At 38.6% G+C, this 16,178-nt stretch overlaps 1 protein-coding gene across 2 annotated transcripts in view; it reads right to left on the bottom strand.

Moving 5' to 3' along the window:
• Nucleotides 1-5,495: 5,495 nt before the first annotated feature.
• The window catches only part of UBE2N (ubiquitin conjugating enzyme E2 N), a 34,650-nt gene continuing 23,967 nt past the window's right edge, over nucleotides 5,496-16,178 (bottom strand). For both annotated transcript variants that reach the window (XM_019952685.3, XM_073788352.1), the window contains exons 2-4: nucleotides 7,719-7,965; nucleotides 7,385-7,525; nucleotides 5,496-6,525 (exon numbers count right to left, since the gene is read on the bottom strand). In XM_019952685.3, the coding sequence (XP_019808244.1) occupies nucleotides 6,485-6,525; nucleotides 7,385-7,525; nucleotides 7,719-7,965 (429 nt within the window). In that variant the 3' untranslated portion in view covers nucleotides 5,496-6,484. The remainder of the gene's footprint in view (nucleotides 6,526-7,384; nucleotides 7,526-7,718; nucleotides 7,966-16,178) is intronic.

The following is a 16,178-nucleotide window of genomic DNA, read 5'->3' as shown; positions in this document are numbered from 1 at the left end:
GGCTTAGTTGCTGCGCTGCATGTGGGATCTTCCTGGACCAGGGGTCGAACCTGTGTCTCCTGAGTTGGCAGGCGGATTCTTAACCACTGCACCACCAGGGAAGTCCCCAGAAGCTAGTCTTAAATTCCTCTACTTTGATGCGATTTCAACTAATTATCCCAAAAGTTACTCTTCCCAATATGTGGAATACTACCCTCTGGACATCCCATTTCCTGGTTCTAATTAAACACCAGTGCCAGACATTATAATAGCATAATAAAAGCAGTAATTCTTAACTGCTTTTCTCAATTTCTACTCAAATTCATTCCTTAATCAAATTAGTGAAATAAAAAATACTTGGCTATTACTGTGCATCAAGAAATAAAATACCTTTTAATCAAGTTACTACACTAGGAATCTAATCTCCAGGAATGTGGACACCGATGTACCTACCAAGATAAGGCAACCAAAGTGGTGAGATGTGGAAATAAAATGCCCAGGCCCAAAGGGGTAATGGTTAACTAGTAATATAGCCATATAATGGAATATTATAGACATAAAAATGGCATTCAGGTTAAGGATGCAGAGTAAACCGGTATGGCCTTTTTGAGAGCAACAGTAGTAGTAACTATCAAAATTTTAAATGCATATAGCCCTTTCACCAATTCCACTTCTGGGAATCTAGTCAACAAAAATACTTCAACAAGTTGCAAAATCAAAATATGGTCAAAGATGTGTATTGCATTATTTATAAAACTGGCATCAATTTAAATGTACAAACTGGGGGATTAAATTATGGTCATCTACTTGATAGACACTATACAGCTACCAAAGAAATGTGCTGCCACAGATGGAGGTCCTTTCAATAATGCTAATTGAAAAAGAATACAGCATTACCTGTTAAGGTCACATTTTTTAAAGGAGCCTGTACAGATTTCAGATTTCCTTTAAAAATCCTGTATAGGGACTTCCCTAGCAGTCCAGTGGTTAAGATTCTGCACTTCCACTTCAGGGGGCACGGGTTCGATCCCTGGTTGGGGAACTAAGATCCTGCATGCCGAGAGGCGCAGCCAAAAAAATAAAATCCTGTATAGTTTTTAAGTGAACGTTCTGAGAAATTTTCAGTGTGAAAATGTTCAATAATCTCAAATGAAAAAACTGGGTTTTATAAGTGCCCAACCTGTATATAACTTATCAAAATATATATTACTATCAAAGCAGAAAAAGGAAATCTGCACCACAAATCTTTTCCGTTATTGGAGTAACAGTAACGTATCACTTTTTTTTTTTTTTTAAAGGGCTTCAAATGCTTGGCTTATTTATTTGTTTGTTTTTGGCTGTGTTGGGTCTTCATTTCTGTGCGAGGGCTTTCTCTAGTTGTGGCAAGCGGCGCCCCTCGTGGGGCGCGGGCCCCTCATTATTGCAGCCTCTCTTGTTGTGGAGCACAGGCTCCAGACGCGCAAGCTCAAGCTCACGGGCCCAGTTGCTCTGCGGCATGTGGGATCTTCCCAGACCAGGGCTCGAACCCGTGTCCCCTGCATTAGCAGGCAGATTCTCAACCACTGCGCCACCAAGGAAGCCCCGTATCACTTTTTAAAAGGGGGAGGAGAGACACATCTCCGTCGGTTCTAACACAAGAGCAGTGGAATAATCAATCACTGCCAAGGAGGTAGGGGTTAATTCAGCCTACAGACCAAATGGAGTCCCCAGCCTGTTTTGTGTATAGTCCACAAACTTGGAATGTTTTTTACATTTCTAGTGGTTGGAAAAAAAATACCTGGTGACATGTGAAAATTAAAGTTTTGTTAGAGAAGAGCACAGCATGCCCATTTGTTTAAAATTGTCTATGGATCCTTTCTCACCACACTGGCAGAGTTCAGTAATAGAGACAGACTTATGGCCTGCAGAGCCCAAAATATTTACCGTTTCAGAATGAAAAAACACGGATTACAAGAATTTGGCCCTACTCTTTTGGTTACTCACAGTCCTGATGCTTCCTGCCGAAACATAAGGAAAACAGCACCAAGTTCCAATTTAGTGTAACCAACATATCGTGTCTAACCTGCTTTTGACAGTTCTGAGTAAATCGTCTTGAGTAGTCTACTGTTGAACCTAAGCCAGAATACTTTGTAAACTTGCTAGGTTATAATGAAACAAGAGTTATTGGGATTTACTAATCTAGATCATGAACTATTTCAAAAGGAGTCACATGGTGGGTGAGTATGGATCAGGAATATGTAAAATGGAAATGTGCTAGTTATTCCACATGATAGGAACCTGAGTTATCAAATCTTTCATAATTTCTAAAACTTTTTTTGTCCCATAGGTAAAAATGCTTAGCAGAGCAATGTTAAAGCTCCTTAATGAGCACCATAAAATGTACGTCTACGAGATCATGGGATTTCAGTTGCTCTGCTACGAGACAAGGAAGGTCTAAATATTCAGACAATTACCATATGCTTCTCCAACCAACCAGAAACAACTACATCAAGTCCACAGCGGCTCAGCTTGGTTAGCAAGTCTGCATTCATACGCTTTCGAAATGCTACGCCAACTGGCACATACGAAATGAGATCAGCTAAAGGGTAGCAAAGGTGAAATTGCAGGGAGAAGGGAGGACCCAGACTCTTGATGTTGAGTTCCATACTTAACAGGAAAAACTTTAATCCAACTCCCAGTTTTGCAGCCAATGGGAACTTGTCCAATTTGTAACATAAAGCTGTAGCAAAGCCAACTCTTGGAACAAATCCTCCCAATTTCCAACCTCAATGATAAAAATGGAAATTAACTCAGGGGGTGGGGGATTTGGTTAAGGAAACAAAGTATCACCAGTCTGGATGGTGGAGTACAGATTTTTATTCTTAATATTTCAAGTTATTACAGTCAACTTATTTTGCTTTTGTGATCAAGTCATTTAAAAATAAACCCCTGATATTTCTTAAACTAAGCAGCATGCTAAATAGCTAAATGAAATGTTGCCCCCAGCCCCCAAATACATTATTCCAATGAAATATTTTTTTTAAATAGACTGTTGAATTAGCTGCCCTATAATCATGGCATTTTTTTTTTGCCACCTTTTGTAGGTAAGGCTGTATTTTTAAACCTTTGCTACTGCAACTAACAAAAAGTTGATGTGGCTAGAGTAAGTAGCCAAAAGATTCCTGAACCATCAAATAGAAAAATAAAGCCGATTCCTATCATTCCCATGATACCATTTAGTTCCATTTAGCTAAAATTGTGTTTACGTCTTAAAGGATACCAGATTTCCCCGCCACACTCTCCTTTAATAGTGCTAAACCATAGCACCTATGGCTGCTGTGTATTGATTTATTTTTAAATGCTCTGAAACTGTATTAAAAGTGTGTTCTTGGTGTAGAACAGGGTTTAGGTTCTACATAATTTCAAATCTGAGATCTCATTAGACAGCCTCTGAGAGGACCAAGACTAACTACTGTGGAAGCAAATCACAGCAAAGGAGACAACAAAATTTAAAAATCACATGAAAAACAAAGCTCCTATTAATACCTCAGGATTTCAGAAAAGCTTCTGAATGGGCACAGTTGACTTTCAAGAAGCACTTATCAATATATTCAGATTCTTTTCCTCTCGCAGGGCTTTGCACATGCTGTTCCCCAGCCTGGAGGTGTTGAATCCAGAAGAGCGGCCCCTCCCAAGTGCTTACTTCCCTTCTCCATCAGAGTGGAAACTGCTCTTTGTCCATGCCCCCCTCCCCCATTAGATTAGAAGGTCCACAAAGGAACGTCCCATGCCAGTCTCATACACCTAATCATCCCCAACAAGTAGTACAGTGTTGGGCACATATTAGGCACTCTTACTTGACGAATAACTGTGTCCATAAGCTTAGTAGTTACAAAATCAAAGATTTACGAGCGAGAAGAACTACATAAAGGAGCAGGTGGGCTGGGAGAGGACTCTAACCAGCTGGAGAGTCACTGAATTAAGAGAAGAATGATAAGCTCTTCTTAGGATGGCTGCTACTCAGCTCCTCCCAGAAGGTACCCTACATAAGCCAGGTCATGTCTGCTGCTGCCAGAACTTCAGATCATTCAAGTTACCAGAATTCTGGATTTTCATGTGAGTCTCCTGATTTTTTTAAACGTTGGCACTGAATTCAAAATGTTTTAACCAACCACACTGTGTGGGCCAAGGAAAACAGGCCCCAAAGCCAGATGTAGCTCTCAGTTTTCGAACTCTTATCTTGGACTCTTCCAGAGCCCCTTAAATCCTAAGAAAGCTCAACACACTGGTTCTTGTTTCATCTCACTGGTTGAGAAAGGAAGTATTACCAAAACAATGGGGACTCTTATCAAAATTACAAAGGAAAAAACCATGATGCCATGAAATTAGGAATTCATGTATTTGAAATAAAAACAGTGAATTATTTCATTTCTGTATTTCTAGAACTCAAAAACTCAGAGGCCTATTTTAGATACATTTTGTAGAGCAACAGATTTAAATCTGGAATTTTATAACTTGTAAATCACTATGTAATACTAGCTATCATCATGAGTAGTGCCATCTGCAATAAATAAAGCTGATCTCTATTTAACTGCTTGAAGTGTTCACTCATTTTGGCCCCAGAATGAGATTCAGTTTCCTTAGCGGCAAGACAACTTCTAAACAGCTCAAGAATTGTTATAAATGACAACTGCTCTTAAGTCTTTAAATTTACAATATTAGGGTTATGAACAATTTTATTCTGAGTTAAACTAGCATTTGTTTCCAAGCAATGCATTTATTTGGAAGGATATCAGTTACCAGTCATCAAAAACTTTTTTATGTTGAAAATGTAATTTTAATAGATAATTCTTCATCTTACATAGGAGCACAATAAAATACACCACATTCTGAAAAAACTCCAGAAGTTACGAGAATAAGAGGGGGGAAAATTCAGATGGGCTACAATATCCATTACCTTAAACTGCAAGAGACAAAGGTTCCAACCCACAGGTTAACATTTACATACTTATGACTGACTACATTTATGTCTTAAAAATAACAAGAATCAGGAATTAGATATGGAAGGGTGGGAAAGAACAGTTTTGTGGGGGAGGAACTCTGTCAATGCAGAAAAAAGAGTTGATTATCAAATTAAAGAATAAAAGGAGCTCCCGTAGCAAATATTAGAGGGATGACAGTAAGAATCATTAATTGAGGATATGATGCCCTCTAAGGGAGAAACCTTTCTGATGACACTTATGCAAGCTGGCTGCTTGAGATTTGCTCAGCAGGTCTGTAAGAAAGACTCATAAATGGCCTGAGCAAACCCCAAGTGATTATCAGATTGGTGTTTCCTAATAACACACACCAGTGGTCACACATGAAGTTCTGAGACAAGAACTAAGAGCAAAGTCATAATGCAAATGCCAGACACAAATGTGGCACATGTGAAAGTCCCACATAAAGCCAGTCACAAGTGTGGCTGTGCTGTGACTCTCTCTCCTCTACAGTAATTTTCAAACATTGTGGCAAGACACCAATGATCATCTAACTAATCAGACAACACAAACACATTTATTTCAAATTTCTAGGAGGTAAAAAATGTCACATACTGATGCTTTAGGCATGCTCAGGGCCAGCGTATAAATACTCCATTCAGTGATATATCTTAACACAAATTTTGCATTAGTGAAAAGAAACTGGCAAAATCCTCCTCTCGCCATTCAATTTGTCAGACGTTGAAGACCAAAAGAGAATGTTCCATCAGTTTTAATTTTTAAATACGATTGTCACATTGGGAAAAATGAAATAAACACAGTAAAATAAACTGTACAAAGGCAAAGTAGAATAACAAAAAATATTTTACTAAAACATAAGATTTACAGAAGTTTCCAGACAAGCCATACAAAATGGTCACAAGCTTTTTCTTGAAGGGAGGATTCTACACTTGACAGCAAAGTCACAATGTTATTAGTGAGGGCTGTGATGTTTGTTTAATGTTCCCATTTTGGTTCAAACAATCAAGCTTGTCCATCTACAGTGTCTAAATAAAGTTAGACTTGGCTAGAGAGCATATTCTAAAGAACTGGTTAGCTGCTTTTAACCAATGCAATCAGATCACCATAAAAAGGGGGAAAGGAGCCCATAAAATTAAAATAAAACTACCTTCCCCCCCACCACCAAAAAAATAATAATAATAAAGAAAAACACCCACACCCCTGCAGCTAACCCTGACAACTACCTTCATTCACAGTGCTTTATACTCAAACCATGATGGGGAAATGAATAAAAGCAGAGAAGGGCCACTGCTTTTAAACGTTTCGCAACAATCCAGATGACACTTCTAGCCTCTGCTCATGCTTTACAACAGTGAATCAGGACAAGACATAGATTTGCTAATGTGCATTTAATCACCAAAGGACTGAAGATGTCTGGGGCTTTTATTCTGTAATGTTTCTAAGACTGTGTCCATTAAATGCAAACAAAAAAGGAAGAAGTCTTGGCAGAACAAGAGAAGTGATGCACACTTGATGATCGGATCGATTTAAATATTATTCATGGCATATAGCCTAGTCCATGCTCTAGCTGCAGACAAAAACAAACACGCAATTATTACTTTACTTACTTCAATATGTTCCTTTCCAAACTCTATAAAAAGTAAACAAACAGTATTAAGTTAATTATGGAAACAGCATGCTGTAATCCCTTAAATTCATGCCATTTTCTATAATCTGGATCAGGGCAGAAAGATTGTCTATGTGTCTAATTACCAAAACACTACAATAGAATTTTAAAGTTCTACAAAATTCAACAGGATGAAAAGAGCTGTCTTCTTTTGTCTCCTTCATTTCTAGACATATAATCCTCCTCATTAATTATGTTAAAATCTGTAGCAAGAAGCTTACTGATTTCAAACTCCCTAACTAAAAACTGACACATAGTTTAGTTTAATCAAACAGATTGCAAAAACAGCTCAAAGAAGCTTAAAGGTCTTCCATTATCTTTAAGTATTGCTAGATGAATGGCAGGCACTCAGGTATTTGTTAAATCATGTGTAGTTATGCAAGAGTCCAAGATCTCCCAATTACAGTTCCTCTTTAAATTTGGGAGTCATGTAGCAGGCTATAAGATGGCGTTTGAACATCTTTTGTTAAGAGGTTATTTACATACTATAAGAAAGATCTGATTTTTTTCCTTTTAATGTATTTTTTCTTTTTCTTGTTAAGACTCTAAATGATGTTTTTAAGACGGTGGTACAGGGGAATTCCCTGGCGGTCTAGTGGTTAGGACTCGGTGCTCTCACTGCCCAGGAGACCTTAGGCCCAGGAACTAAGATCTGGCAAGCTGAGCACAGTGCAGCCCCCGCCCAACCCACCCCCCCCAAAAAAGGTACAGGTTGTTTTTTAAAGTGGAAGTGGAGTGAAAGAGAATGAACATTAAATACCTGTTTCTATGGCTTGGGCTTCGTTGCTCTTCCACTGCTCCGCTACATCATTTGCTAATGGATCATCTGGATTGGGAGCACTTAACAAAGCCTGGATCGATAGCAGAACTGTGCGGATCTGCAGTGCTGGGGACCACTTATCTACGAAGGCAACAGGCCCAGAATGACCAAGCATGAAAAAAACAGCCACAGAACTGCTGCATTTCCCTCCTACAGAGTTCTGTGGTCTTCATATTATATAAGGTAAGATTACAATATTCAGATTCTCAAAAGGGAATGCTTAAGAGAAAAAGGAGAAATCTTAATAGCATATAATGATAAAGATAACACTTACCTTTCAAAATATCTAAACATATTCTTCCCAACTTGTCTACATTAGGATGATAAATTTTGGTCATGAAACGTACTTTAGGGGCTGCCATTGGGTATTCTTCTGGAAGGAATAGTTCAAGTTTAAAAGTCCCTCCCTCAAAGGGGGAATCCTGAGGGCCAGCAATGACCACATGAAAATAACGGGCGTTGCTCTCATCTGGTTCTGCTTTAATGCCGGGAACTGGCTCTGCCAGCAAACGCTGGGTTTCCTACAACAGAAAAACATAACACATCTGTGAAACAAATATCATTTTGCTAAACATCAAAATAAAAGTTAGAAAATTTATCTCTTGGAATTGGACATAAAAGAACCTCTCCAATCTCCTAAATAGTTTTTATTTAGCTTAATAAAATGCAAAGTTCAAAGGAAAAAACATAAATAATCACAATCAGCTGAAAGCAACTGCAAGCAAATACTGATGATATCATATACAATTCCAGCTACAAATGTCTACAAATACGTTGAGAATAAAATTAGACTAATGAAACTGATCTTATACTCAAGGAAAAGAAAAAAAAACACTAGAATTACTACATAGGTAAAGTAACTTGCTCTGTTTAAACTTTACCAAAACCAAGCTGTTTAAAAAGTAAAATTAGTTTTTAAAGCCATTGAAAAATCTCCCCTCTGAAAAATATAATGGAACAAAATAAGTACAAGTGCCTAGGCATTTAAACAGGGCTAGAGAAATATACACAACCACGCTGATTAGTCTCTAAAATTGACAACGACTCAAATGGACCCTTCCTGCTCCCTCAGCAATCGTATCATTAGTTCTCTTTTCCATCTTTCTCCCTCTCTCCTAAATAACTGTAATATCCTTCCTCCTCTCTGTTCAAACCTCCAATATCTCCATCCACATCCTCACTTTTGGCTGGTAACTCTGCTTTGTATTTCATGAGAAAATAGAAACCTCCTTAAGTTCCCACTGTAGCATTTGTATACCAACCCGCATGTGTGTGCCCATGTGCTCTGTACCTTTTCGCCTGTTACTAAGGATATAATGGCTGTCACTGGCTAAAACCAACCTCTCCTCTAGATCTTATCTCCTTCTCACCTACTCAAGGACATTGCTCTAGCATCGCTTTCCTCTCTTGAATCATCAGTTTCCCCTCTTTATTGGATCTTTCCCCAAACTGTACAAACTTACTGTAATTTCTCACCCAAAAAAGGAGAAAATGACCTTGACCTGACTCTCCCCCACCAGCTACTGCCCCATTGCTTTGCTCCTCTTTGAAAGTTATCTATACTTGGATGTCTCCAATTTCTCTCCTCCCCTCCTATCTTGAACACAACTCTCCAATCAGGCTCTAGCCACCAACCTGCTTGTTGAGGTCATCAGTGATTCCCACATGGTAAAATCAAATGGCTAAAGCTTAATCTTCATCTTAATTGACTTAAACACAATGTCTTACCCAGCTGGTCTGCCCTCTCCTTGGTCTGCAAGGCTTCATCCAGCTTCTTGCAGCTGGCTCTCTTCCTACTTGTACACTCTCCTGGCTCTCTTCCTACTTGTATGGCAGCAGCTCCTTGCAGTTTCTTCCCACCTCCCCAATACTCCAATATTGACGTGCGCCAGGGCTCTGTCCTAGGTCTTCTACTCTGCCTACACACTTCCAGAGTGATCTCATCCAGTCCAATGAATTTAAATACTCAATCCACTCCATATATGCTGAAGCCCCAAAAGCATATCCTGCACAGATATCTCCCTGAATCATGCCTCTCCTATCCATAACTGTCTGCTCAACAGCTGCTCTTAAATGTCTAATACGCATCCCAAATGTAGCATGACCTTTCCCCACCCTCAACCTGCTCCTCCTCAAAGCCTTCCTCGAGTCAGTTAACCAGAAATCCATCCTTCCAACTGATCCACCTTTTCCTTCATACCCCACCCATCTAACCTGATAAGCAAATTTTGTTGGCTTGAACTTCGAAATCTACCCGGAATTGGACAGAAGTCTCATCACTCCACTGCTACACTTCTGATCCAAGCCACCATCAGCTCTCACCTGGCAGACTTCAACAGCCAACTAACTTGTTCTACCTGCTTCTGACCCTCAACCCCCATCTGTATTCCATAGAACTTTTAAAAATCAAAGTCCTTATAATGCCCCCCAAAAGAAGCTTTACGTGATCCCCTCATTCCACCTATCTCTTAGCCATCTTCAGCTATGCTTCTGCCACCCTATCCCCCCATCTCATCTGCTTTGTTCCAGCCAGACTAGCTTCTATGTAGTTCTTCAACCTGCGAGGCATACTCCTCCCTCAGGTACTTTGTGCTCACTTTTCTTCCCCCAACTTTCTATAGAGCTCACCCACCCAGTTCCCAAGATCTCCATTCAAATGTGTTTTCTCTCAGTGAAGCCTCCATAATTGAATCTGCAAACCCCACTCCACCCTATCCCACACCCTCCCCCTCTATCCTTGCTCCCCCCGCCCCACCAACTGTATCTCCAGGGCCTCTGAACATATTACATCTCACTTGTTTTGTTTGGAATGTAAGTAACACAGAAGGGGAGATTTGTGTTTATTTATTGCTACATCCTCAGCATTTGGAACAGTGCCTGGCACCATAGATGTTCAGTAAATATCTTACTGATTTATGAATCTATCTAATGTTACAAAGAACGAGGAATAAACAATCAGAAATTTCATCTTTAACATTAATGTTATTCAAAGCAGGATGAGCACATCACAAGAAGAAAAAGAATCCACTCAGGGGCTTCCCTGGCGGCGCAGTGGTTGAGAGTCCACCTCCCGATGCAGGGGACACGGGTTCATGCCCCGGTCCGGGAAGATCCCACATGCCGCGGAGCAGCTGGGCCTGTGAGCCATGGCTGCTGAGCCTGCACATCCGGAGCCTGTGCTCCGCAACGGGAGAGGCCACAACAGTGGGAGGCCCGCGTACAGCAAAAAAAAAAAAAAAAAAAAATCCACTCAGGTGTGGGAAGAAGTAATCTAATTTATATTTATAAATTATTTAGCCAGAAAAATGTTAATATTCAATATACAAACTGACAATAATAGTATATGTAGTTTTATATATTAGTAATGTATTTTCAACACTTTGAATACGTATGTGTAGTCAAAAACATTTAGAACACTGCAGTATCTAAACATTTAGGTATGAAAATCAATGAATGAGAATATTGTATTCACACTGCCTTCATTTAAGAAAAATTATACACCTTACACTACTTCACTCTACAGCCTGCAGTGCATATACTAAAAAAAGATTTCTCTGTCAGCACGGTTATATATTGAAATAGTCACAAGATGCAGATACAAAATCAAATCCTTTCCCAAAATGTGTTAAACTCATTTAAAGTAATGCTTTTAGTACTTTAATTCAAGACTAGTTTGCTTTGTTTTGTTTTAATCATGGCAATGCAAGGGCAAATCAAAAACTGAAATGATATACACTACTTTCAGCAAAATATTCTTTAGATTCAAACAAAGTAAAACATTTTTTGGAGCATTAAAAATCTCAAGAGGCAATAAAGAAGCCTCCCATCTTGGGAAGTCCTCCAACATGTAACTAGAACAAAAGAGAAAAAGTAAAAATATCAGGATGAACAGCAGGCGTGAAGGAATGAGAAAAGAAGTGGATGGTAAAATTCCTTGAATTTTGACTCCTCAGCTCCATCCTCCTTTGGTTTTTACCCCAGGTCTTCATATTTTTAGAAAGCCATAAAGAGAGAGACTGGGGGAAAAAAAGAGAAAGCTGGGGTCCAAGAGCCCCAAAACACCATTCCCTGGTTAAACGAAATAGTAGCTCTATTCAAAGCTATAAAAAGCTTCCAGAAGGGCCTCCAAGATCACATCCCAAAATAGCTTCAAAATCACTCTCTGTAGACATTGTCAGAGGCAGAGAGGGCATTCTCCTCATCTTCAGTTCACCCTCAAAATCAGACAGTCTTTCTAAAGAACGTACATATTAAATATATCATGTGGCCTGATCAAGTATCAGATTTAATCGGAACACATTCTAGAATAAGCTCTTGGGTATCGAAAACATTTTGAAATAGTTTTTATATGCTCTCAAGTCCTAACGGATTTTGATATAATGAACAGATGCATAATTATTTGACTACACAGCACTGATTTCCCAAACCCACAGCATAAATTACAGGAGGAAAAAAAGAATAAAATCCAAACCAAATGGAACAATTCTCTCCCACAGAAGTTGTCGATTTTTTTCCCTAAAAAGGCAAAAACTGGGTAGGAAATAAAATCCTTCCTGCTACTACTCTCACACATGGTTATAACTGTGAAACACGTTCTAGTTTTATCCTATCCTTTGGTAGAAAGACAGTGAAGTATTCTCCAAGTCTAGAAATAATGGGTTCAAATTACTAGTGCATTGCTTAACTACAGTTTTGAGCACGTAATTTACGTTGCTCTGAGCCTCAGCTTCCTCATCTATATAGTTAACATTACCTCTCATGCAGAGGTGCTATGAAGAGCAAATGAGGTAACACTGTAAAAGGACTTGGCAAATGAAGTCACATAAGAGGGCCACAGTCACATTATAACCAACTCAAAAAGAATCTAGGGTAAGAACAAAGCACAGTAACAAGTCTCAAGATTTATTAAATAACAGTGTTTGTTTTTAAAGAAAACAATAACCTGTAGTTGCATTTTGTGATCCTATTTGTTTAAAAGCAATCCTGGGACTGAATCCCAGGTAGAACTTAGGTTAGGCCATGCAGAATAGAAAGTAATGTAGACTAGTTTAGAAAACTGGTTACAAAAAGTAGAAAAGGAAGTACATAAAAGGACAACATGAATTTAAGTGGCAACAAGATTAGGTCGCAAGGAAACTATGTCATCTTACAGAATGCATATAGCAGTTCATGCTACAAATACTTTAAAGGATTTAAATAACATCAAATTGATCTGATTATCAACAGATCTATTGGGACTCAAAGAGCAAATCCCAGAATAACACCACAGTAATGACAACACTTGACATTCAATCAACTAAACTCCATTAACTAGGACTTTTCCTGTTTTTAGGTTCAGTAATAATTTGTGTGCACTATGAAACAATGTAAGGTCTTACAAATTTTAAGGCAATGAATTATGTACAGTAAAATTTTAGATAATAAACCACTCTTAGAAAAAGAGTGGTAATTTTCATGTAGGAAAAGCTGTCCCACTTATTAACTGTATATACCCCCAACACATTATATGTACAGCAATTAGAGTTTTCCCCATTTAGAATATTCTCTGAAACACAAAACTGCAATTGTGGATCTTTTAGCTCATCTCGCCTAAGATCTGACTCAATAACTCTATCAGGGACTCCCCTGGTGGCGCAGTGGTTAAGAATCTGTGTGCCAATGCAGGGGACACGGGTTCGATAACTGGTCCAGGAGGGTCCTACATGCCGTGTAGCAACTAAGCCCATGCGCCACAACTACTGAGCCTGTGCTCTAGAGTCCTCGAGCCACAACTACTGAGCCCACGTGCTGCAACCACTGAAGCCCATGCACCTACAGCCCGTGCTCCGCAACAAGAGAAGCCACGACAATTAGAAGCCCGTGCACGGCAACCAAGGGTAGCCCCCGCTCGCCGCAACTAGAGAAAGCCCACGCACAGCAGAGAAGACCCAACTCAGCCAAAAATAAATAAATTAAAAAAAAAAAAAAGAGTTCGCATGCTGCAACTAAAGATCCTGCACACAGCAACGAAGATCCCACGTGCTGCAACTGAGACCTGGTGCAGCTAAATAAATAATAAAATAAATTAATTAATTTTTTAAAAGTAATGTGGTAAAAAGAAAAAGGTAAAATTAATTTTAATATTTTATTTAACCCAATATATTCAAAATAGCATTTCAACACGTAACCAATATAAAAATTATTGATGTATTTTATGATCTTTTTTTATATTGAGTCTTCAAAATTCAGTGTGTAATTTATACTTAGGGCACATATCAATTTGAACTAGACACTTTTCAACTGCAATCTCCACATGGGACTGGTAGCTACCATATAGGACAGTGAAACACAAGACAATCCTGTTATGTGATGATTTTACTTACAGGTCATTAAGAATAATTTAACTTACTTCATATAGTGAGTAAAATTTGGTAGAGAAATTTTAAAGCATCACTATATTCCCCTCAAAAAATTCTTTATGAAAGGTAACGTCAGGGAATTCCTTGGCAGTCCAGTGGTTAGGACTCGGGGCTTTTCACTGCCAAGGGTGCAGGTTTGATCCCTGGTCGGCGAACTAAGATCCTGTAAGCCACACAGCACGGCCAAAAAAAAAAAAAAAGTAATGTCAGACATCTGAATCACTAATGGCGGGAATGTGTATTACTGTTTTTACAGTCACAAGATTGTGTTTGAAAATGATTTGTAGCAATTAAAAAAAAACACTGCATGGAGAAAAATTAATTCAAACAAGGCAAGTTCACAATGAAATAAGGGTTAATCGGTGAGAAATAATTTTAATTTTTATGGTTCACACTACCCCCTAGTGGACATAAGACATCATCTACTTATATCAACCCCTTTTCCTTGGCAAATGAAAAATCTGACAATCATATAAGTTAATTATTTTACCCTAATTCACTGTTTTTTAAAATGCTTATCCTAAAGTTAGATGAGAATAATGATTCTAAAGGCACACCCTCCTCCTTTTTCTCCCTCTACTCCCACACACTTAAATCTCATAATTTCTTAGGTGGTACACTCAGAGACGGAAAAATGGAGGTAACTGTTTCAAAGGCTCTGGATACCAAGATATCACTTTGTTGAAAAGCTTTATTTCCAGTCAGACTGATAAGTAACAGTTAGGAAAGTACTCCTGTGTTCCACTTGGAGTAACATCCAATAGATAGGGTGGGATGACTTGGGCAAGAAATCTCTCCATTCTAATTTTTCTCCTCAACCCAAGACCAGATCAATACTTCTGTTAAGTTCAGTGAAAAGGAATGGAGACTTAGGAGCCAGAGAAGAACTTTTCAAAGGCTAAGTATATCCAACCAACTTACTTCTCAGGTCTGAATTTGTCTGGAAGCATCTCCCTATACTTCCAGTTTCCGGCACCTTAGTACCTCCACTCCTCTTACTATAACTAGCACAATAACTTGGTTTACTTGTCAGACCCTACACTATTGGAAGATGGGAACTCCAGCTAGCAAATGGTGGTGGTGAAGTGCTAAATAAAGGCTTCTTCCAGGAGTAAATGCATGCACACTCAGGTCCCACACAGCTGACGAGAAGGATTACTATACCTGCTGTCAGTTAGTAACTTCTACCCCAGGAACGGCACATACAATTATTCCAATCAGTGACAATGGACAAAAATCTGAAAATCCTACTAACAAACTGTGCATCCAACAAGGAAAACTATTAGGCTGAATTCCTTGTCTTCCTTGTCTACTACCCCCAATTCTTTTGCCCCCTAAACGCATCAGGTTATGTTGCAATCTGTTTCTTTTCCTCCCGCATCACTAGCCTGTAAATTCCAAAAGGTCAGGGACTTTATGCAATTATCAAGCAATGTTCCCAAATCAGCAGAGAATCTATAAAAGCTCAAGTAATAAAAAAAACTAGGTCAAATACCAATTTAAGTGCTTTAAATGTATTACTAACTCATTTAATCCTCAGACCCATTTTACAAATGAGGAAAATGAGGAACTAAGAGTGACCACTTAACAGTATAACCAAAGCTAGCAAGTGACAGAGCCAGGTTTGAAATCCAGGCTATTGGGCTCTACTCACTGTAGCTTCAGAGCCTGTTTTCTTAATCTCAATGGTAAATAGAAAGACAATTAATACAAACAGTAAATATCAAATGTTTGGTAGGACAATAAATAGCACAGAAGTTAAGGAAGGGCTTCATAATCATGAGGAAGTACTTCATGAAAAAGGTAAATTAAGCCATGTCACTAATTTTTTTCTTTTGGGATTGTCAACTGAAGAAGTATATAGTCTTACTAAGATAAATAGGGTAGGGAAAAAAATCTGCTATATTTGATTTAAAAATTGGTATAGACCAATTTTTGCATTCTTTTTTAAATTTTAATAATGGTTATTTTTTATTTATTTGTTTATTTTTGGTTGCGCTGGGTCTTCATTGCTGCGCGTGGGCGTGTGACCCTAACTATCTGCTATATGGTAAGTCATTCTGTCTCTGATATTACAAAAACCATTATGCTCTGAAATGTTCTGTGACTTTGAAATATGAACTTACTAACAAATGTATTAATTCCTTATTTTGCTCATGGTATTGTGGCATCAACTAACTCTAAGTAAGAGTAAAGTAGAGTCCCTTGCCCCCTCCCACCCCAGGAATTTATTTCAATGTGAGTATAAATATACACAAAAGTCAGAGTTTTTTTTTAAACATCTTTGTTGGAGTATAATTGATTTACAATGTTGTGTTAGTTTCCGCTGTATAACA

Source organism: Tursiops truncatus, chromosome 11 (assembly GCF_011762595.2).
Source record: "Tursiops truncatus isolate mTurTru1 chromosome 11, mTurTru1.mat.Y, whole genome shotgun sequence".
NCBI classification, from domain to species: Eukaryota; Metazoa; Chordata; class Mammalia; order Artiodactyla; family Delphinidae; genus Tursiops; species Tursiops truncatus.
Note: the sequence above shows the minus strand (reverse complement) of the source record. Positions and strands in the feature narration are given on the sequence as shown.